Source organism: Patella vulgata, chromosome 1 (assembly GCF_932274485.2).
Source record: "Patella vulgata chromosome 1, xgPatVulg1.2, whole genome shotgun sequence".
Taxonomy (NCBI): Eukaryota; Metazoa; Mollusca; class Gastropoda; family Patellidae; genus Patella; species Patella vulgata.
This window is the reverse complement of record NC_065879.2, coordinates 26,114,173-26,139,468: the sequence shown is the minus strand read 5'-3', so window position 1 is coordinate 26,139,468 and position 25,296 is coordinate 26,114,173. Positions and strand designations below refer to the sequence as shown.

At 36.3% G+C, this 25,296-nt stretch overlaps 2 protein-coding genes across 2 annotated transcripts in view; one reads left to right on the top strand and one right to left on the bottom strand.

Moving 5' to 3' along the window:
• Positions 1-10,618: 10,618 nt before the first annotated feature.
• LOC126828911 (uncharacterized) lies at positions 10,619-18,689 on the bottom strand. Its single transcript, XM_050558978.2, has 2 exons — positions 18,131-18,689; positions 10,619-17,300 (listed from the first exon to the last, which is right to left on the bottom strand). Exons 1-2 carry the CDS (start codon positions 18,366-18,368, stop codon positions 15,751-15,753), a joined length of 1,788 nt encoding a protein of 595 aa, XP_050414935.1. The 5' UTR covers positions 18,369-18,689; the 3' UTR covers positions 10,619-15,750.
• A 236-nt stretch (positions 18,690-18,925) lies between these two features.
• Positions 18,926-25,296, top strand: part of LOC126811415 (spectrin alpha chain) — a 52,049-nt gene continuing 45,678 nt past the window's right edge. Inside the window, exon 1 of the mRNA XM_056098458.1 lies at positions 18,926-19,127. The gene's annotated coding sequence lies outside the window, so the exon portion shown is untranslated. The remainder of the gene's footprint in view (positions 19,128-25,296) is intronic.

Genomic DNA, 25,296 nt, shown 5'->3' with positions numbered 1-25,296 from the left:
TGGTAAAGTGATGTTAGTTATCTTCCCCTAGGTCCGGTTCCTACGCGGGTAGACGACAACACCTTACATACAAATGCCTCGAGATTTCTACTCTAAATTTATCTGTTATACGAAGTCTCAGATTTAAATAAACTATACATTTCCCCTAAAACTTAATAAACGCCCGAGTGAGTAATGTATAATAGAAATAAAAACACCAGTCTATACATCGAACCAATGAAATCATCCCCGCCAACACCCCCCCCCCCCACACACACACACACACCCGCACGCACACCCACACACAACTCCATAACCATTGCTATCAAACTGTGACAATGATTAATGATGAGTGTCTGTTAGCATTGATTCGGAAATGTAGGTAATAATGTTTACTCTGTCTAGAAAATCCAATAAGATGTTCATATAACTCACAATACCGTATATCTTAATACCTCTAACTACTACGTTCTTCAAACAACTTTTTTTTTCATTTTACAGGGATGTTTTTTCAGTGGGTAGTATGTACTTCTATTTTTATATGTGGATTACTTTTTCAAATCGGAAGACCGGCGACATTTTATCCAATAGTGGTAGTAGGCGGAGTAGTATGGGCGACAGGTACTAGGCAATTGTTCAATATTTTCAAATCTGATCCCCACTGATAGTTGGAAATCGATGTCTAGTGTGGGAAAACCACGCTGTCTGTGCATAATTTCTCCTCCTTGATTGTCTCAAAGGTTCATAAGTTTTGAATGACGAGACTTTTTTAAAGTTTAAAAACTCGATTTCTTTCCTTGAAGGACAATATTGGTGTCAGTCATTATCACATATGTGATAGAGCTGGTTAAACACATTCCAAATATAATTTTATCTCAGAGATCATTGCTACGATAGCTGAGTAATACAGTTTTTCTGAATCGGAAGTGACGAACGCCAAAGGAAAACACGAGTCGCCTCTCTATATAACTGACTGATGTGACGAATGATAACGGATATACGGGCGAATTTCTGCTCACTAATAATTCCTTCGGAGACCAAAAGTTGTTATATGGGACTGTAAGAGGATACCTGACAATTCAATAAAGTAATTGAATGTCATTAGATAAGAGAACACGAGAAAAATAGAAATCTTCCGTACATTCCCTTATTTATATTCATTCTATACCTTATAAAAACATGGTAATGCACGGACTTTGGGGACTTTATGATTTCTATCCCTCCCCTAATCCGGACTTAATTCATAATATTATGAATCCTGACGAGCCGCGGGCATTAACTTTAAACAAAAATGTTATATGCAATATTCAAGAGCTAAATCTGCCTAAAGCAGGCCTGTCTTTGGGCCTTAAATGTTATATGAATTATTAACTAGACATTTATAAACATGACAAGAACATAATCAACTCTCAAGGCCATTTGATTGCTTAGATTTTAAAATGTAGATTAGAACAGTTCGACCATTTAATGAAGTAATTTGACTGAATATATCCCATTTTCATTGTCTATTATACCGAGAACTGTCAGCACTTTATCTAAATCTTACATAATGCACCTATAAGAAAAAAGTAAGAGAAAGCATTTTGAAAGCGTTACTCATACTCAGAATGTGATGGGCACACAGATCCACGACTGTAGTCTATAGATATACTGTTTTATAATCATAAAAGTAATGCGATGATGCCGTAAAACCAGAATACATCAAAATTTAGAGGCCAGCTTAAAGTAGCTAAGTCTCTAACTCAGTATCATCCAACGTCTTCGACACTGAAAACACGAATTATTTGTAAGTTTAAATCAACATTAATGTTGTGATCTTCCCGGGAAAAAATGGACTTCTGATATCCAAAATTTAAGACAAAATAAACATTTTACTAATGGTACACGAATCGTCTACCATAATGCGTTTCAGTGCCATTTGTAATAGGCGACTCGAAGAACGAGGCTAGACATATTCCACAAGTCATGTCAAACGGTGACGTCATATTCTTATCTGGAGAGCATGCGCAATAAATATTATCGAGGTAGACTAGACTGGAGTAACCAGACGCTAGAGATTGCTATTCGATTGAGACTTCTGGCCTATTTCGCCGAACATAACTGATTTGAAATTAGAATAAAAAAAACCGGAAACGATTGATTGTAAATCAGTTCATATACATTCATTTTACATTATTATAATATATGCATTTCGACCCATTTGTGTCAATTTCTATGTCAAAAATATTAGCGATTTAGCTCCTTTAATTTAACTAAATTGAAGTCAAAAAGACTAACTGAACAGATAAGGAGTCTTTTTTTATTCTTTTAGAAATGAAATGAATTGGAGTTTAACGTCCTAATTTTCTGCAACAACTCGGTTAATGAAGACGGACATATGCCCTGCAGTGTGCTATAAGGAAATTTTGCCCAGACAGCGGCTCTACGGCTTACTCTTATATCGAAATCCAACTCTCAAGGGTTTATTTATGCGCACGCCAACGTGTACGCGGGACATCTGTTTGTCGTCCCATCCGAACGACTAGACATATGTTTGGATTTACTTGAAAAAAATTAAAGAATACCTTTTTTTATCAGGAAATATGACGGTTGTTACAGTAATTAAAACTATTGGTATTGCATTAGCTACATGTATAGGTTGTATGGTTAATTTGGTGTCAGGATGGGCAATAGGAAAGTAGGTGATTTAAAATAATTTATTGGTCGAGGGAGAGGGAGACAGAGAGAAATGACATGAAATGGGGTTTAAAGAAGTCCTACTGTTCTGCTCCGACTTGGCTAATGAAGACGGCTATATAGTATGCTATGAGGGGAATTTTTCCCAGACAGCGTCGTAAGTTGAATTCCAACTGTCAATGGATCTTTTACGTGCACACCCGAACTCCAGGTTAGCGAACCTACGTGGCTCCAGAGACAGAGAGACAGGTAAACGTCGTTGAACGTCCATTCAACACAAAATAGGTCATTTTGGCACTAACATATGATTCAATTTTATTTCATTAATTATCTCGCGTGTCGGGGTCTTTAACCATGGGAGCGAACCGGGGGACCGTGCAAGGTAAATTTAATGGGGTTTTTTTTAGGTCCAGAAGGTCCAACCAAAATGTTCAGTTACTAAGGCCGATCCTTCCTAAATATATAGTCTAAGTAAGCATTAATAGCCACGAAACCAATAGTCATTATTTATAATAATGTGTCGTAGGTTTGGTCTTTGGGGAACAGAAAAGGCTCATTTAGAAGATGTGACTATGAACTATGCTGGAATCGTCTTAGCAGGTGTCAGGTAAGAAATATTAAATTGAACGCCACGGAAACTATTCGATAATTTACGTCGACCTCTCATCACCACTCTATCGCTTTTCACAATATCTATCTGCTGTACTTTAAAAGAGCGTCAGTTTCGTATGGAGGATATCTTACTGGTGGGAGTCTTTCACAGGAGTTATTTCGGGAACAGATGATTACACTTTAAGATGAATGCATAATATATTATGCTAATGGCATTTCGGTTTAGTATTTTTTCAATTTTCGTAGTTCACCCCTGCAATTTGCTTTTCTGTGGTAAAAAACATAATGAGTCGAGAATTGAATAGGGGAAACAATGGTGACATTAGGTCCTATTGCTCTATAAATTTCTATATGATCTTCAATTTGGGATCAGCCGTAATTTATTTTTAATTAATTTGTTTTTATCATCTAGTATAATTTGTGTAAGCCATGGTGGCTTGATGCATATGCCGCTGGCCCATTAATCAGGTAGTTCCGGGATCGACCCCAGTGATTGGCGAGACTGGTGTGATTTTCTTCTCGATCGGTCGTTCGTGATGGGACCAAAGACCGAGGTCCCGTGTATACCAATGACATCCCATTAAAGATCCCCTGACAGTAGCTGCAATGTCAAAATGTCACTCATGTATAGGTCTATGCGTGGGCGTATGGTCGTCTTCGGTACTTCGGAAGTGGGGTGGGTGACCGGATGATCTAACGCATGCGTTTTAGATCATTAGATCATAAGGTCATTGAGTCAACTTTCGCGGTTTCGGACCCACATTTGTCCCCCGGTTTCCTCGCACTGCTAAAGACCTCTACGCGCAAGTGAATTATTAAAATAAAATTAAACTGTATGTTAGTCCCGAAATGTCAAACCACATTCCTCTCTTTCCTGTCATCGAGTTAAGTGCCGTGGTTTCGATTTCCCGCATGTACGTTACAAGTGAATTATTAAAATAAAATTAAACTGTATGTTAGTCCCGAAATGTCAAACCACATTCCTTTCTTTCCTGTCATCGAGTTAAGTGCCGTGGTTTCGATTTCCCGCATGTACGTTACAAGGAGTAGAGTCGCCTGTCCAACCTCGTTTTTTCTCTCAGGGTCCTCCGGTTTCCTCCCACTGCTATAGGCCCTTAAGAGCAAACAAATTATTTAAATAAAATTGAACAATGTTTGTCTCAAAATGACCAATTATGTTTCGAGTGAACGCTAAACCCCATTTCTCTCTTTCTCTTTCGTTTCCTCCCACTGCTACAGACCCGTACGGGCAAGCAAATTATTTAAATAAAATTGAACCATATGTTAGTCACAAAATGACCAATTATGTGTCGAGTGGACGCTAAACCCCATTTCTCTCTTTCTCACTCTTCGTTACTGCGGTTGGAGAAAAAAAATAAGACTTTAAACCCGATTTTTTTTATTTCATTTCAGTACCATATTGTATGGTTTCGTACAGTCTGAAGTTAGCTCTGATTTATCAAACGCAAACAAACGAGTGATATCAATAAATTCGGTGAGTATTATACGTCTATATTAAATACGCCCATCTTAAAGCTTCGGCATGCCGATTAAATGATGAGTTTTTAATAAACTATGCAATAAAGGGTAAACATTTTGGTCCTCTTCCACTGGTCTCTATTTATTTCACACTGCCATCTGTCTCTTAGTTAAATAAAGTAATAAGAATTCCGCTTTGAAAATAGGCAAACAATCTGAAAAGTGGTTCCATATGGTGTTTTCTCTCTTGTTTTTTTTTTTTTTTTAATTTCAAGTCATAGTTTTTACACTGGTCTATGTAAAAGTGAATCTGGGTAGTCCTAGCAATAAGGCATTGACCTCCAGGCTAGAATGTCCTGGCTCCAATCCCTGATCGGAATCTATTCGTGAACTGGGATTTTCCCAGTGGCTTACCAGACGTGGTGGACAAGGAAGTGTGCGTGGTCGTTCGGACGGGGTGAACAACAGTTGTCTAAACGTGTACACAATGACATACAGGTAACAGAGCCCTTGATAGTTGTAATTCAAATTAAGAAGAAAAATTGTTTATTGAAATACACATGTATACAATTAATCTTTATTTTCCTTTACAGCCATTACAACCGAAGGAATCAGACGAAATGTTTATTGACAAAATGTCACCTCTGGCAAAGAAAATAACGTTGAGTATTAAATTCATTAGAAAATCATTTATTATTAGAGAGACCCCTATGTGTTAGTTCCGAAATAATCTACACTCACGAATTATTATTTTTCTATGAAACATGTAAATTTATATCCGGACCCAGATATGCGCCCCAAACCCACCATTGACACCCTGATTTTTCAAACATTTCTTGGAGTACAATCAAATAATCACCACTCAGGCGGTCATACCCAAACCAAATATCCTGCGTCCGCCATTGCTCATTCCCTCACTTCATTTTTCTAGGGGCACTGTACTAAGTATTGCATCCGGGTTGCTGTGTAGTCTTATTTTCACGCCGTCTCTACATGTTCTTTATAAAACACAGGGCAGCAGTCAAGATCGTGAGTAGGTTTTATTTCTTCTTTTATTTCCTTTTGTTATATAAAAACTGAAAATATTCACATCAACCCGTAGTCATGTGCCTCATTATCGCTAAAATGTTCCAGCTGAAATATATACAGACGTCCCTCAAAGATAGTCCAGGCGCGGTGGAGTAAGGGGGCTGGGGGAGGGGGGGGTTTTATGATGAGTTAGTTGTATTTTACGTCCGCTTCCACCGAGGTGATATCGCAGACAAAGGGGGGGGGGGCTTTAGCCGCAAGTACTCTTTTATCTAGTGACGCAACTGGACGTGGCCTGATTTTAACATATAAGAGCCCCCCCCCCCCCCAATTGCGAGGGTCGCGATAAGTTCACAGAGCAGTCGATCTTAAATATTTCATTCCATCTGACATCCGTTGTATCTATGACATATTGGGTAATTAAATCACGACGGGATAAAAAAAATTTCTCACATACTATAGCAGGGGCTATAGCTCTAGAATGTAAGGTCTGATGCGTGCCAAGGGAAACTCATCCAAGAACTTTTGATCCTTAACATATTGTTTAATTTTCATCTCATAAATCGGACAAAAATTGTCGCCTCTGGAAGGTTCACAAACGTCATTCATATTTCACATATTCCGTGAAAGGCAGGGGCATAACTCCAAAACGGATGCGCACCAAACTTGAACGCATCAATGGACTAGTGATACTTACTTTAACACTTGTTTTAAGTTTCATCGAAACCAGACATCTAGAGGATCCACTACCCTTGTATTACGGGAAGTTTCGGTCCGATTTTTTTAGGAAATTCGGACTCAACCATAAGTGGATATATTTGGACGGTTTTTACAATCATTAAACATTGTGACCTCTAGAGGGCCCACGCGCTAAAAATGTGATTTTTCGTACACTCAGGGGCCATAATCTAAGAAGTTACAGTCTAATGGGCCAATATCGACAGGAATCGAGATCTTTGGGTTATGAACATACATTGTAAGTTTCATCAAAATCTGATAAAAATTGTGACATCTAAAGTGTCCACAACCTTGGTATTATTATGCATATATTTGTCCAGTTCAGCATCACAGGCAAGCACCATCGACTGCAGTGCTTTCATGGTAAGGGATTTTAAAAAAAAAAGAATTAAAACTTCACTTCATTGCTGAGCATTTTCTGCTTATGGTACGCAGAGATAAGCAATTTGATTGATCGATGCTTTGTGTCACGATAACTAAGTTCGGTAATGAGCATTTTCTGCTCAGGGTAAGCAGAGCGATAAGCAATTTGATTGGTCGATACTTTGGAACACGATAACTCTCCTTCTAATTGCGGTAGAATGTTCAAACTTTGTGTAGGTGTTTATTAGGTCAATGCCTATATGGTGTTCGAAGATGAACTTTTTCTGCGTAGGGTAAGCAGAGATAAACAATTTGATTGGTTGATGCTTTGTGACACGATATCTTTAGTTCTAATTAAGTGAGAGTGATGAATTTGGTGTATAGTTTTATTACATCAATACCTTGATTAATTCTCTGCTCACGGTAAGCAGAGCGATAAGCAATTTGATTGGTCGAAACTTTGGAACACAATAACTCTCATTCTAATTGAGCTAGAATGTTCACACTTGTCATAGGCGTTTATTAGGTCAATGCCTTGATTAAATTCGAAGGTGAGAATTTTCTGCTTCGGGTAAGCAGCGATAAGCAATTTGATTGGTTGATGCTTTAGGACACGATAACTTTAGTTCTAATTTAGTGAGAGCGAGGGCACTTGGTGTATCGTTTTATCACATCAATACCTTGACAAAGTTCGATAATGAGCACTTTCTGCTCAGGGTAAGCAGAGCAATAAGCAATTTGATTGGCCGAGACTTTGGAACACATTAAAATACTCTCCTTCTAATTGAGGTGGAATGTTCAAAGTTGGTTTATGCGTTCGATTAGATGAATGCCTTGATCTAGTTCGATGATAAACATTGTCTAATTGGCTGATGCTTTGGGGCACGATAACTTTGGTTATAATTACGTGAGAGTGATGAAACTCCGAGTATAGATTCATTATATCATTACCTTGACTAAGTTCGATGATGAGAATTTTCTGCTTACGCTAAGGAGAGATCGGCAATTTGATTGGTCAAGACTTTTAAACATAGCAACTCTGCTTTAAATTGAGGTAGATGTTCATTAGGCGAATGTCTTGACTGAGTTCAAGGATTAACATTTTGAGCTAAAGCTAAGCAGAGCTAAGCAATTTCATTGGTCAATGTTTTAGGATAAGATAACTTTGATTTTATCTGATAGAGAGTGATGAAACTTAATGTATAGTTGATAATCAGTTTGATTGCTGGATACTTTTGAAAAAAATAAATGTACGATAAATTAAAATGTATAATCTGTTTATTTGGGGATTTCGCCGCGGGCATCAGCCTCACTGTTGGCTTGTTTTTTTATTTAAATGGCTGATTACCAGTCTAGAGTAAGATTGTTACAAGTTTTGTTATTTGATCATCTCCAGAAATAATATCAGATTAATGGCATAGTCAGTATTATTTTTGTGGGTATATAATGTTACATACTATTATATATTTTATTATTGATTAATTAAGTATACCAGAGAAGCCTTCATGAGTAATAAAACTCCACGTAATTGCAGATCTAACAAAAATGACATGTGGGCTAAAGTTGCCATATCAACTTACTAAATAGAAAAATCCCAAGAACAACGCAAAAGTCATGACAGGGGTTAGTGCCATAACTGTAACCCCTGTACGAAATGGGGAGGTGTGGTGGTTCAGTTAGGAAAACGCTATCTCACTAACCTCGGTGTTGGCCGAGAAACGTTCCTCGACGTTTTCCGGTGTGGTTTCCCTTTGTCTGTTGTATAGGACGGAGTCTGGCAAGGAACAGTAAGATTAGACAGTAGCGCCGCTGTCCGGGCAAAATTTTCCTCAAAGCACATTCCTTATCCGCAAGAAAAGCCGAAAAGTAGGACGTTAAACCCCATTTCATTTCATTCATATCATTTGTAAGATAGGCTATGTTGTTCTCGGTGATTAATGTATGTTTCTTAGGTATAATCCCCAGTCAATGAAAACCTATCCTTTTTTAACATTTCAGCGCTAGACTATATATTTAATACTTTCTGTGGTATATATTTAGCATCAACTGCATATTTTATAATATATTGTGCTGTGATGAGGAACAGACCTCGAGTGTATCAAAAAGCTATTTTACCTGGTATTGTTTCAGGTAGGTCATACATCAGCTGCGCTCTCTGACCCATAAAGAATTCTAGCATGGACATTATATAGTGTAAGAGGTGGTTTTGTGGTCAGTCGAGCACCCATTCCTCCATAGGCATCTCAAATATGGTGTGCCAATTCAGAGAATAAAATTATGGACCGGGCGATATCTTGAACAATAGGTTAATTTACTCATGTTATGAACCGACGGACGGACATGGGCAATAACAAGCGAGGCCATTCACATATATTCACAAATATTTAGTATTTTATTGTATGGATAGTTATTATAATGTAAATACGGATATCCTATAAACAACCTCACAGACTGGGCTGGTTTGTACGAATTATTATAACTTTATTTGACTACCTCACATAAAAATATTTGTGTGATATCAGGGGACAGCATTGTAATTTTAAATGACTATAACTTTAATTAGACTTGGATAATTTGGATAATTTTTGGACCTGATATTTGTATATTTGTATGGTGTATATTCTGGGTCATCTTATTGTACGTTAATACGGTCACGTGTTAAAGGTTACGGAGTGGTTATGTTCATAAAAATGGCGACTGACAATTGACTGATGATTCGGCGTCTTCATTTTCTAATTAAAGTCGAAAAGATTTGAGTTTTGGGTAGTATATTTTGACTATTAAATAATAAATAAAATATAAACAAATGCTGGAGTTCTCCTTGTATTATAACAGGGGTAATGTGGTCCATCGCAACTGTCTGCTGGTTTGTAGCAAATGGAGCTTTAAAGTCACAAGCGGTCACCTACCCTATCGAAACTACTTGTCAAATTCTTTCCTCCACACTGTGGGGTGTGTTGGTGTTCAAGGAAATCAAGGTAAAAGAAAAATAAAAGCAGTTTTGAGGTAATGCGTCTGGTTTAAAACCCTTTATACACTTGGCTCGTTGCATATGGCATTGGCCCACTAACCAGAATGTCCCGAGTACGAACCGAATTTGACCGAGCAGGTTCTTCGGAATTTTCTAGTCTGGCATTGAAAAGCGTCTTATGTTCAGGTGGCACGAAAAACTGGGTTCCCGTGCATACAATAGCCAACCCGTTAAAGACAGTTGAAAATCGAAATAAGAATATATACACAAAATTTCCCACATAGCATGCCCTGCATGGCGTACATGTATTCCCGGTTGGTGAAGACACGTAAGCCGTTCATACCCAATCTCACTAAATCATTTCACTGCAATGGGCTTGTGACCATAGAATTTATTTTATTTATCGATTTCTTTGTTTGCAGGGGAAAAGAAATTATTTCGTTCTACTCCTAGGTGGTACAGCTTCCGTAGCAGGGGCGGTATTATCTGGTTTGTCGCTGTCGACGGAATGAAGTACAAGCTTTAAGAGCGATGGCCAGGGGGATCCACTCGGCCCAATAAATTCGAATGCGTTAAACACATCTCAACTGTGACATTTATCTATGGAAGTAAAGTTTTGAATGGGCACAAATTATCATTCCACAAAACAAAAAACAATGAAACCGTTCATTCCGTTTTTGACCCAAATCAAGGAGGGGGTGGGGTGGGTGTACTTATATGTAACAAGGAAGTGTAAATAAATCTCAATATATGTGATAATAATAGACAAACTAGATTTTCATGAAGCTTTATTTTTAATATTATTTTACATGTTGTTAATGGTAATCAACTAAATAGCAATTACAACTAAAATATATCGACAGTTATGTGACGAAATGATTTCTATGGCAGTAGAGACTGGAACGGGTGGTACAAACATAATGATTTCTTGTGCCAAAACTGCAGGAATAAAATCTGAGAAAAAAAAGCCATTACTCTTGGAACACTGACAATAAACTGGACAATCTGTTGTAAGAGGCTTACTTCACACTCACTCCTAGAATTGGTGTTACAATAGCGGCGTAACATAGATATCATCACTACCCGTGGCATAAAACAACATAATATCAAAGGGTAACTGGACGATCGCGATATAATGTTTTTGACGTCAAATAAAGAACGGCGCAAACAGACACCAAACGCGCAGTACACACAGATTTTGTGGACCGTTTTAAGCCATGGGTAGTGAGCATGTCCAGTTAATTTTGGGCTAATGTGGCCCTTTGGCGGATTTTAAAATCGATCTATGTATTTTCTATGGAAAAGTTAACTACGCACATAACAAAACTTCAAGAAGTTAATAACATTAAGGTCTAACTTAAAATATATAATAATATGTATTTATATATATATATATATATATATATATATAACAACGGTAGATAAAATATGCATAACAAAATCTAAAAATTGGTGCTTTTCTACACCCTACTACAATTAACATCTCAAGTAATCCACTCTTTAAGGTGTGTTCGAATGATGAATCCAGATTTTTCATTCAAGAATAGCCTGCTTGTAGTTGAACAATCTGTTTCACAGAGTATTACGAAAGTTTTCTAATATATCTGTAAAAGATGACTGCCTTCAACACATGACGTCACATCACGCGACGTCAATCATTGGCTCAATAGCGCTTGCATTGTTTACATAAGACATTACTGATTCTAGCAGAATGGTCCCTTTTACTCGTTTTAATACCCATTTACACTAAAATAGGAAATAATTTTTACCTACAAATACTTCAAAAATCTTTATTTTTTTTTCTAATACATAAAAAAAAATGTTTTAGAATTTAATTTGTCGGGGGAAAAAGTTAATATTTGTGGTTCATTAAGTCGCATCGATGTTGCGGCCTAGAGAATATTCACTGCTGATCAGTGTGGTAGTTGAAACGAATCGGGGCCAATTCGAATCCTGGTTTGTATTTCTTTGTTTTTTGCTAATTTTATTGATGCATGAAGTCAGAATTGGAATCGAAGATGAAAATATGAATACGTGAACAAATACTCCAAAATGAAATTTTTAAATTTATTGCAACATGGGTTGACTTAAGCTAATTGGAATCATACGTGTAAATTCGGTTTAAATTCTACATCAAATTTGAAATTTAGCGCCTGATTAATTGCCCTACTGTGATTTGGCTGAATTGTTCCAAATCGTATGCCTGGTATCGACCAATCCTAATTGAGAAATTAAGTTAGCCCTAAAGGTGCTCTAAATTTAATTTAACCAATCAGTTTTTATTTCTAGTGTGTTGCAAAGCAGTAATAAAACTGTTCAATTTTAGGCTGACAACTGTTGGTGCTACGAATACGAAATAAGAGGTTGATTTTGCTGGTCATTCAAACACTCCTTTATTGTCACTCATATTGTGCATCGCAACAAAATGGGAATAGGCGAGTTTGTTGAATCAAGAGTTTCTGGTTAGCTATCACTCACTGTTAAAATTATATATATATATATATATATTTTACAGTTATAAGTATAACAAAAATACATATCGGTTCAATTCAAGTCCTGGGTTAAGGTGGTGTAGTATTTAACACCAGTTAGATCACTGAGTCAATTCAAGTCCCGGGTTACACTTGTGTTAAGGATGTGTTGTAGTGGTGTATAACTGGTGTTCTTTTTAGTGCCTTAACCTGAGCCTCTCGATTTAGCACTAGTGTTTACACCAGTGTCTAAACTAGTTTAATACCAGTGTTAACACTGGTGGAAAATAAAAAAAACCTATAAGACTAGTGTTATTTTTAAATGTTACACTTACGCATTAAATTCTTTGCATGGGCTGGCCAACTAAAAAAAAACACCAAAAGAAAGGTAATTGGGGAAAACTAACCGCTTCCAGGAAGTTAAGTAACTAGGATCTATGTTGAATTTTTGTAGTCCCATTTGACCATTATTCAGTCGAAATTTCCTAAAATTTCTCGTAAATTAGCAGGTCTGCGATCAACATTTATGTGTCTTACGTTTTGGCCATATATAGATAAAAACCTTAAAAGAAATTCCCTTCTTGCCATCTGCTGTTATTTTAAAAATAACTCTAACACTAACCCCTAGGTTAAGTCATTTATGACAACGCTGGTATCAAACAGCAGACGGCTAAAAGGGAATTTCTTGTAAGGCTTTTAGATTTAGTTTTATGGCTAAAAATTATTTTTTTACCCATATATGGTCAAAAAGTAAGACAAATAAATGTTGATCGCAGACCTGTTGAATTATGCGAAATTTCAGATAGGAAATTTCAACTGAATACTGATTGAATTAGACAACAAAAATACAACATAGATCCTAGTTACTTAACTTTTTTTTTATATATAACACTAGTGCTATAGGTTATTTTTTTATTTTTATATTCCATCGGTGTGAACACTTGTATTAAACTAGTTTAAACACTGGTGTAACACTAGTGCTAAATCTAGGGGCTCAAGTTAAGGCACTAAAAAGAACACCAGTTATACACCACTACAACACAACTTGAATTGACCCAATGTGTATTGTTGGACATTTTGCTTGGGCAGTTTCATCCCACCTACCCTTTCCATTATCTAATGTTGTTTTATATGCTCGACTGAAAGGTCCCAAAAACTTTCTGTGTTCGCCAGGATCGAGCTAGGACTAATTAGCCAAGTGGGGAAAGTCATTCCCCTTAATAATTTTACCTCGTCAAATTACATAACATTTACATCTACACTAGAATAGTAAATTTACTTGCAGAAATATTGCAATTTGTCACGAGATATAATTAGAAAAACTCTTATCAAATTACACAGCATGGTTTGTTTGGGTTTTTTTTTACAATGTTTTCTTAAATTACCATTTATGTAAATTAATTTCGTGGTAATTATACATGTACTCCATTTACAGATATGCAAATTTACCTTGGATGTATAATAGATAAGGTAAAGTTACATTACAGACTGTGAAATAACATGCAATGTTAAAATACAGTGATAATGATGGCAACATTTCTGCCAGCTTAAAAGAGTAAAAATACATAATAATTCTAACAGTGTATAAGGCAAAATATTAAAATACTATATAACATGCTAAATAAATATTAATAATATAAAATATACATATAGAAAAATACTTCGGAAGACATAACATTCTTATTATTATTTTTTTTTTAAATATTCTACTTAATAAATCAAAACAACAGCTGCGAAAAATAGTCAGGACTACTTTCCACATAACCATAACAATATCAACTAGTATTACTTTTCTTAAAGGACTACTTTCCACATAACCATAACAATATTAACTAGTATTACTTTTCTTAAAGGACTACTTTCCACATAACCATAACAATATCAACTAGTATTACTTTTCTTAATTAATAACATGTGTTAATGTGCCTAACGGTTACCCTTTCCTTATAAATTATATTGCATATAACAAAATTTCGACAACAAACATGTAACAAAGCTTTCCCAATAACAAAGCTCCCACCTGCATTATATATAAATTATCTAAGAAAAGGCTAAATCTGAAATTAAGCTAAAAAAGCGAAAATGCACCTCTACTTGCACTGGCGTTATACATTACAGATCATTAATTTGTCATAGAATTCTTATCCGAATTTGTTTCAAATTGTTTTCATGATTCATTTGCACATGTATATTCATTAACAGTGGGCTTTAATGACAATTGTCGAAACCATTCCAACGAATATTCCACAAATTGCACAAAAATACAATGTCAGGCCCATCTTGCTTGACTAAGATTATTCTTACTTTTAGACAAAATTTTAAGATACAAATACAAATGCCCCTTATCAAAGCTTATTTTTATACAAAATTTTATGGTGAAAAATACAAATGTCCGCCTCTTATCTAAGTTTATTTTTATACAAAAGTTTAAGATAAAAATACAAATGCCCACCCCTTTATATCAAAGCTTATTTTTATATATACATGTATTTTTATACAAAATTTTAAGGTGCAAAAACATGTCCGCCCCGTATCTAAGCTTTTTTTATATAAAATTTCAAAGATGCATTATATAAGATTTCGATAAAGAGCTAATATGTCGGCTATAATAGTTTAATAACAGATGATGATTGATGAAAATTGAATATGTATTGAAAATTTCAGTCAAATTAATTCATTCCGATGGGCGAAGTTATGGCTATTTGAAGAATAGTGTAGTCTCGATTTTCATTGCTACCGTTGTTACGATAATAAACAACGTCTCGATTATCCATTTTTAAATTAAACTATTAAATGGAGACCGCCTGTCAGCCCGTTCAAAATACCAATCATCCGATGATCTATAGAGTTGATTATAGGCTTGTTTTGTGGATAAATGTCTAATTAAACATGCATTATGCAAGAGCAAAATCTGCTTATTACAAGTCTTTCTTTAGGCCTGAAATGTTATCTAAATTATCAATTAGACATTAATTAACTTATCCAGACCATAATAAACTCTCGATGTCAAGGCTAGCCTTCGATGTAGGCTGGATTAGATTCATATATGCCGCTAACGGCCAAAGATAATTAAATCAGAAAAAGTGGATAATCGAGACTGCTGTTTATATTAATGGTTTTAGTAATGATGACCGAGACTATGCAAAAATTTCACCCGCTTCTTTCTCGGCTCATAGTGGATCAATTTGACTGAAATTTTCAGCAAATTACCTTTACACTATCTAGTTGTTAACTATTATAGCGAGAACTGTCATCTCTATATCTTATCTCCCATAATGTATCTTTAATAATTTATAACATTTGGAACCAGAAGAAAGATAGGAAGAATTAGCTCTTAAGCTCTTACATAACGCGTCTTTAGGGTGAAAATAACCCACAGAACTATAATATATAAAAAAAATAATTTAATTAAAAATAAATGCGTATCAAAATCTAGTACATAGGTTTTATATGAGAAAACGGAATAGAAAACGAATCGACCCATTGTATAAATCTTGGAGACGCATTTTTGACCAGTCTCATTAGTGTCACGCAATCGTCTTCAGCCGAGTGGGATGCAATCGGCGTTTCATCAAAAATTCTTAAATATAATTTAGGTAAACTATATGATACCTTAGAAGGCGTTTCTTTGCGTGTGCTGTTTAAATTTTGCCCAGACGTAATTTTAATTTGTTGAACAAGACTAGAACTGTATCTGGAAGTCGAAGACGGCCCCGGTTCTCCCTCGACCACGCATTTAATGGAAGGATTAGGCACATTTTTATTTAACCTTACACTACATTTCTGGTTAGAAACAGACGATTTATTTTTGACCTTGTCAATGTTATTTTCGGTATTTTCCACGGCACATAAAAGGTCATCGTCTTCTAGACTGCTCTGGGGGAAACTTTCCGCATTTCCAGTATTTGTGTCGATATGTAAAGGTTCGTATAAATTGTGCGCAGGTGAATTGTGACTTTCTTTATTTGCACAAAGTCTCTTTGCGATCGAGTCTGGTGAGTCTTTATTCGATCTTTTTCCATTATTGCAAGAAACACCACTTTCGCTTTCCATTTGATTGTTGGATGAATCCATTTCAAAACTTAACTGCCTTTTGGTGTTTCCAAATACTGGAGCTGATCTTTCGTTTGAATCGTAACACATCGAGTTTGGCGCTGTGTGTTTGGGTTCTTGGATTTCGAAATTAAGCTGCCTTTTAGTATTGCCTAAGCTTATATCATCGTGTGATCTGGGCTGCGGAGCGATAATTTTACGAGGCACTGGGTTGATTACCGGCGGTTTATTCGGAGGTGTTCTTTCATTAGCAAATTTAAAATGTAGTGGATCGAGATTAATGTCAACTTCATCGTCGGGATTTCCAGGGGAACCGTTATTAGCTAGTGCGTGTTCCTCTTCTAGATGCGGTGGCGACATCTCTGCTATATTTTCACCGACATTATTTTTCTCTTCCTCATCCGGAGGCGTAGAATTAAACGATTCTACTGTTTCATCATTGTCATCATCATTCACATGATTGGGAATATTTTGATTTGTAATAATGTCGGCACTTAAATTACAATTTTCGTCAATTTGAATTTGTTCTTGATGACGGTTCGTGCGTTCATTAGATAAAACCGGATCAATGTGATCGCCATTTTGTCTTTGACTTGGACCGGGTCGACTATCGAAATCCATACAAACAACCGGATAATGCGTTTTAGGATTGATTTCTCTCTTCATTGTCAAATATGGTAAATGACTGTCTAGCGTGTCTGCACCGTCTAAATATCGAAAGGCCATCAAAGAATCGCAACATAGAACTTTTTCATTTAACTCCATTTCAATTTCCAGAAGTTGTGTTCTCAGCAGAGGAAAGTCATATCCGTAGCCATTATGAGCCAGTAAGCAAACTGGTTGTGGCAGACGGTCCAGGAATTGGTTGAATAGGTGAACTAAATGGTGGTCAAAAGGTGGCATTATATCTAGATGGTCATTGTACAAACCTGTTTAAAATTAAAAAAACAAAAGTTTAATATATGGTTAACCTTCAAATTTATCCCGATAGGCAAGAGGCTTCACTAATAATTGTACGTAACACCGGTGCGGTATGCTGGTAGCCCACAGGTCCATGACGAAAAACCGAGGTCCCGTGTATTGGAATGCGCGTAAAAAGATCCCTTGGCTTGGAATTCGATATAAGAGTAGGCGATAGTGCCGCTGCCCGGGCAAAATTTCCCTCAAAGCACACTGTATGGCGTATGCCCGTCTTCATTAGCCCAGTATAGGAGCAGAACAGTAGGACGTTAAACCCCATTTCATTTCATTTCCATGCCAATAGGTTTGTTTTGTAATTAAAGGGAGGCTACCTTTTTCTAAACAAAACTAGAGCTGCCTCCCTTGATCTGCATCTTGAAGTAAATCAAATCTAATTTAAGTCGCTTTGAAATCAAAAAATTACAAAATTAAAGAATATACCAAAGATTTTGTCGATCACAAAAAACCTACAAAAGGATGCCATGATTCATGCATGGTTACCATTGCTTTGGTCTTTTTGGTTTTGCCTAGGTTTATGGGGAAAAATCCCAAAACAAGTCAAGTTTGAAGTACGATACGATAACATTAACAATATCTAAACTACTAAGAAGATATTATTAGATGATGTTGCCTACGCATGGCATTCAGCCTAATTCGTAGGCTACTTTTATTACAAATAATAGTACTAAAGTCTATATCACAATCACTATCGGAAAAAGTCCAGGCACGCCTTTTGAGTCTTTACGTCCTAGATTACTAGATTAGATATCTACAAATACTTTATATAAAATAAAATCACCTGTTAACTCGCTAACTTTCGCCGATATTGGTTTCCTCGGATTAACACATAACTGCAGTTTGTTCAGAACTCGTGGATTCCCATCTGAAGACATCAATTCGCTCCTCTGCACGGCGATCAGACAAAGTTCAGTAATTTGAGGTTTATCTTGGGGAAGTCCCGTTGCTTCAAAATCCATGAAAACTAACGTCTGAACAGGTTGTAGTTTTTGCAAATCTGGCACCATTTCTTCATCCATTGCGTGTGTTTGCCTGTTAAGCGGTATCCCTGGTTTGCCTCAAACAAGTGGGAATGAATTTTCCTTCTTGATCGATGCGAATTCTACCATTTTCCAAAAATTATTTCTACAAGTTGAAATGAGTTTGACGATGAAATATGTACGCCATAACACGTTGACCTTAGATTTGTAAATATGTGACGTAAATAAAGTCTAATATTATACGCGTTGTGATTGGTCTACACATTATTTTGGCTGAATCTCCAGCCTGTCGGCTTCGCGGAATTTCCCACTCGAATCTATTTTCAAAATACAATTATATGTTTCCACGACCTGTAGGTAGTCATCTGTTTTCGCCAAGTCTAATTTCTGAGTTCATGCCTATTCTATTTCACAATTATTCATGCATTATTCATCAAATCGATTAATTTGTAATTCAGTCACGTGACAATATTAGTCATTCATTTTTGTACCACGTGGTCAGTGGTTTAAGTAATTGCTTTTACTCCCTTGAATATTAGAAGCCCTGTAAATATTTTGAGCCTCTCCTTTATTGCTTATCTACGTATAGTTCCAACATTTGAAGCCCAGGGAGTCAGTTTAAAGGATGCTAGCTTGAAAAAGATTTGTGGGGGAAAGTAATATTAGAAAAAGACGAAAGTTTATTCAATATAAGGGATACGTAGATAAATTGGAATAGCAAATATCTACGAAGGTCGTGTAATAAACTGTATCAGCATCCGAGGGATTCGAAGTATAGCACAAGAACTAACAAAAAAGGTGAGTTTGTTCTACTATGATTTCCGTCGCTTTTCAATTAAATCATCGTGCAGACTGAAACAGAAAATTCGATATATTCTCGAATAATGTCAAAATCTCCTCATTATACATTTAGACTGGGAATCCGGGGCAAAATGAGACTGCTAAATGGGCGCGGTACCCAGTCTACTCTGTCTGCACCGCTGTGGAATGTGGCTGATCACCGGTGAGATCGTCCAGGAATTCGCCATTTATTTGACACTTGTTAAAGGAATGCTTAGTTCAGACAGCTTTCTTATGGAACCTTCATATATTGGCGTCATATTGATTGAAATAAAAAGTGCCCACTAGACAAATCATCAGTAAAAAAATAAATAATTTGTTGTTGACCTACTTTTTAAATGATTAATTCAACCTCTCCCTACCTAGTTATCTCCCCTTTGTTATACCAAGACAGAGTTGGCATTGGTAAAAAAAAAACAGACCGTTTTAAACTAATTACTTTAGTGACGATGTCTGATAGAGGATGGCTCTCGTTGATACTTCCAGATGCTAAAGACATCTGATATGAAAATAAGCCCCCCCCCCCCCGTGTTCTAAGGATATTTTGGAATCCTTACGCCTTACGTCTATTTGAGTATTTCAATTTCATTGTGATGCTTTTTTGATCGCCAAGGCTGAAGGCAAAGAAATCAATTCTTGCCACATCCAAATTTATAATAATCAAACGCCATTTTCATGTAGAATTGTTAGATACAAAACCACAAACAAAATCTTCACAATTTCTATAACACTATTGAGATGTATTAATGCTAAAGGTGTAGGTTAATTTAGGTCTTGCTTTTGTTGGTGTAGGGGCCTACCGAATTCATTTCGTACTGTTGTAGAACTAACACCTCATAAATTTGTAATAAAAAATTGGTTGAAGGGACAAGTGTGCTGCAAGATTTGACGATATTTAGAAATAACGGACAGAGTGATGTTGTAATCTAATTCTAACATTACACTTACAGAATACATGTAGCCTACTCCTGCACCTACTGGGATACGGTAAACTTCAGCTTTATAGTAAAAAAGCTTTAGGGCTAAAGAATGCCAGTTAACTCGTCCACAAGCAAACTCGTCTACACGAAAAGTCTAGTTAAGTCATCCACAAATATCTAAATACATTGGTTGACTGGGTTGACTCGTCCACACATCCATGACGACTAAGTTTGTTACTGGCCCCCAAATTTCCCGCATGGTATCACAGGTGGCGAATGATAATTTAATGGTAAATTTGATAATCCCATAAATATACACGAATGTGAATTCAATTAGACAATTACCATATGCGGTTCCATGCCATATATACATGTAAGGCATTGCATACTACGGACGTAGTAACTTAAAGGTTAAATTTGGCCCGAAAATTGCACGGGCTTCATGGACATTGATAACAAAAACATGTGATGCCTTGTGGTGAGTGATTAAGCTGTCAATGTAATTGTAAAAGAAGATAAAGGATGTTAGACATCATAAACTAATCTTATCAGAAACATTTATCCATCCATGATTTATCCATATTGGAAGGCGCGGTGCAGCACATTTAATCTTCATTTTGAATTCCTCATGTCTATGGGGTCACGGTGGCTAAGTGGGTAAGACCCTGGCTCGCTAGCCTGGAGGTCGGGTGTTCGATCCCTGCATTGGCCGAGAAAGTTCATCCAGATTTTCCGGCCTGGTTCCCCCTTGTCAGTAATGCAGGACGGAGGTCCTGACAAGGACAGCTGTCTAGTCGTTCGGATGGGATGAAAAACCAAGATCCTGTGTACACATTGGAGTGCACGTAAAAGATCCCTTGACAGTTGGAATTCGATATAAGAGTAGGCCATAGTGCTGCTGTCCGGGCAAAATTTCCCTCGTAGCACACTGTATGGCATATGCCCCTCTTCATTAGCCCAGTTCGGAGCAGAACAGTAGGACGTTAAACCCCATTTCATTTTCATTATGTCCAAAATAACGCCAATCAACAAAAAAATACAGGTCTACTTTATTACTAAAACATCGCTGAACTCTACTCTAGGCGTCGTCGTCGGTCAATCAACCTTGTCAATTATTGGGTAAATAAAACAGCAACAACCGATGAGTAAATCTTATTTATTCCACCGTGTGTACGAGTCAACTAATAGTTGTGGACGACCTAACCATTAGGCTGACCTTAAAAATATCTTTGTTTCACCAAACCCGACCCACAATCGAGAAGAAGGGTCGGTAGGTCGGTTTTTCTTTTCAGATTTTTTTTTTAAGAGCTAATTTGACAGCTTGATAATTTTTCGGGTGCAAACATTCGTCTTCTTTTATTGGCAAACAAATCAATGACATCGGGATTTTTCTTGATGCACGACTCGCACACAAATTGCCACAAACTCACGTTTGAAACTCCCTCAACACGTTTTTAACGATCGTGCGGGTTGTGCCTTCATTTTTCTCGAAAACGGATATTGAAAATATCGTCGTCATGTTTAAAACGACGCCCCACAGACATAGAGGCAGAATCATTTCGTGGGAATGGACGTGCTTTCGTCTGCAACCATTTTGTTGAGAAGCGACACCTATGAGGCTTTCGTCTTGATCAACCAGTTTCAATAATGAATCAAACCATAGCCATAGTAAAGGGAAATAACTCTCGTGATATATTTCAGGTTAACACACAAAATAAAATAAAAAGATCGCGGAAAAGTGCAATAAAATAATTTAAGTCGGGGGTGGTTTTAGTTAGTCGGTCGCGTTAGGCGAAACAAAGATATTTTTAAGGTCAGCCTTAGTTGTGGACGACATTACTAATATGGCTTGTGGTTGACTTAACCAATGGTTGTGGACGACTTAACAGTGGGCGAGTTTGCTTGTGGACGACTTAACTGGCACCCAATATAAATAGGGGCCTACCTGGTATATAGCAATTTGGTTGAAAATAGTTTTTCGATACAGTTAATTGTGGGTTTTGCTGTTCAGATGTTCTGAGTCATTATTCAAATGAATGTTCCAGAGTGAAAAATTACAACACAGTTTGATTACATTTGATAATATTTGGATTTATTTCGCTGCATTTTCAGACTTCTAGAAAATGTGAATATTTCTGAGTAACACTTAACCCTGTTATTTATTGCCCACACATACAATTGACCTTAATATTAAACACTTATCTCTTTTTCGTTTCCTCATTTTCATTATCATTTTAAGAGTGAGGCTGAGGCAGCATGTCTATCGCATAAATTCAACACATAAATTTGGGTAAAATTTGAAATGTTAGGTTGAAATTTTTTATTTTGTATGTATATACATGTACATGCTTTCTTGCTTTGCAGAATTTTCTTATACTTACATGTACATTGAAAAAATTTACTGTTAAGTCCATAGAAAAGATTTGTTTTCATAATCTATTTTTTTAACTCTTGACTCTTTATCTAAATCTTACATACTACGGTATAAGGCATCTTTAATCCATATTTGAATAGTACATTGTATATGTGGCCTACTCTAATTTTTCATTTTCATAAGTCATGACTGATTGAAATGTTAAGATGCAGATTGAAAAGAAATACATGTACATGTGCCTTATATTTATTATGTATCTGTGTATATTTGCTGATTGTCAAAATTTTTCATTCCAAAATATTACTGTGTTATGTCAAATAACCATTATATGTTGTAAATATTTATTAATATAAAATAGGTAGACTTATTCAAAATCACTAATTCAAGAGTTTGTGCATCCTGCTCTAGGCACTTTGGTTTGATATGATCATAAAACCAGACATCCAGATAAACAGTAATATCCAGAACATCCTCTCTTTATGGAAGCCAAGTGATGATATTTAATATCTGTTAAACCCTCCTTGGATTCTCCATGGGAATCTATCTAAATGCTGATACAGACAGTTCATTATAGAACTTGGGTGAATTAATAGTCTAGTGTTATGGAGTAGATAGTTGGAATATTGCCAGTAATTTATCAGTTTGATTGTAAGCCTTTACTCTGGTATTTATGTAAGCCCACTCCATCAGATAAATAAAAAAAATACCTGTGTTAACGGTTACATGTACTTAACCACAATAAATAGGGTCGGTCAGTTGGAAAATCTGTTCTTTTCTTGGAATTTATGGGTTAAGTTTGGATAAAGTTAAGTGAACTGCTTTTTTTGTAATTTTATTGTTTATAAACTACATCGATACTTGCCATCGATAGCCTTTGTGATGTCATTTTAAATATGGTAAAGTGTTTATTGTCTATTTCCTAGTATTTCTAGCTTAATTACTGAGTAAGTTTCTATGAAACAATGTTGATTCAGACTGTTATAATACCAAAATTTCAGAGTCTGCAGAAAATCACACCAGAGGCCGATTTATAGGACTTGGGGAAATGAGAAAAAAAAAGTTTAGGTTGATCAAATTTGGGCTCAAAATAATAGGTTGGGTCGGGTAACCTTTTTGACCTTAGGTTGAAACAATAAGAAAGATATGCCTTTATTTTTTAAGTATGGAAGCACTTTATGGACACATGTACTGTAGTTGATTAAAAAATCTGCAATTCATGCATTACTGGATAAAGCATTTGTAATGTTGCATGATGGATGTTTTTGGTGTACATGTAACATAATACAGATATGTTTGAAATAAGAGTAGCTGCATGTTCAATAGAAGGCTTGATCTCGCCTTAACTACATACATCTTATCAATCCCCGCATATTTTAGCACTAATTTCGATTGGGTATAAGCCTAGCTTGTGATCCTATCAGATTCCTTCGTTAAAAATATGGTTACGATTATCAAGTCTCGCGCTTCTAGCTAAAATGTCTACATGTGACAATCGAGTTGCAAAGTTCAAGGTTCGATCAATGTCAAGGTTGCTGGAAATCATTGTTGATCAACAAAGGCTGTAAACTTGTCTATTTCTTTTTCTATGGAGGCCGCCATATTTGTTTACAGTGTGTTATGTGCCACGACCTCTGATTGGACAATGCTAATTAGTCACGTGTAAACACAACGAGCGCAAAAATTCGGGAATTGTTGAGTATTGAAGCAACGACTAGATTTGTAAAATTCGCGGTCGTTGCTTCAGGAACATGGAGTAGCTGAGGCTGGGACAGGTCAGTAGATCTCTGTAGCTGGTGGTTCAAAAGCTGATGCAAACAGAAAGTAGACAAGAATGTAGAATCCACACTCTAACTAAATTGTACAGTTACATGTACCACTCTATTCTACATGTACTTAATGAAGTTAATGTCTGCACTTCTGTTAGTTAGGATTTTTAAATTATCGGTATCTGATTTTACATGTATAGTACCAGTATACATGTATTACATTATTAAAATGGGTTCGTCCGTCTGTCTGTCCATCACACTTTTTGGGACACAATAACTCTCTTTCTAATTGAGCTAGAATGTTCAAACTTGGTGTAGGTGTTTATTAGGTCAATACCTTGATGGAGTTCGAAGATGAACATTTTCTGCTGAGGGTAAGCAGAGATAAGCAATTTGATTGGTTGATGCTTTGGGACACGATAACTTTAGTTCTAATTAAGTGAGAGTGAGGACACTTGGTGTATAGCTTTATTGCATCAATACCTTGACTAAGTTCGATAATGAAAATTTTCCGCTGCTCAAGGGTAAGCAGAGCGATAAGCAATTTGATTGGTCGAGACTTTGGAACACAATAACTCTCCTTCTAATTGAGGTAGAATGTTCAAACTTGGTGTAGGCATTCATTAGGTGAATCCCTTGATGGAGTTTGATGATGAACATTGTCTGCTTACGGTAGGCAGAGATAAGCAATCTGATTGGTTGATGCTTTAGGGGCAAGATAACTGGTTATAATAAAGTGAGAGCGATAAAACTCTGAATATAGATTCATTATATCATTACCTTGACTAAGTTCGATTGTGCGATATATTCTGCCTGGGCTAAGAAGCGATTGGTCAAGACTTAGGGATCATAAAAACTCTGCTTTTAATTGAGGTAGAATGTTTAAACCTGATATAGATGTTCATTAGGTGAATGTCTTGACTGATTTCAATGATTAACATTTCAAGCTAAAGCTAAGCAGAGCTAATCAATTTCATTGGTCGATGCTTTGGGACAAGATAATCTTGATTCTATCTGATAGAGAGGGATGAAACTTAGTGTATGGTTTGATTGCTCAATACTTTTTG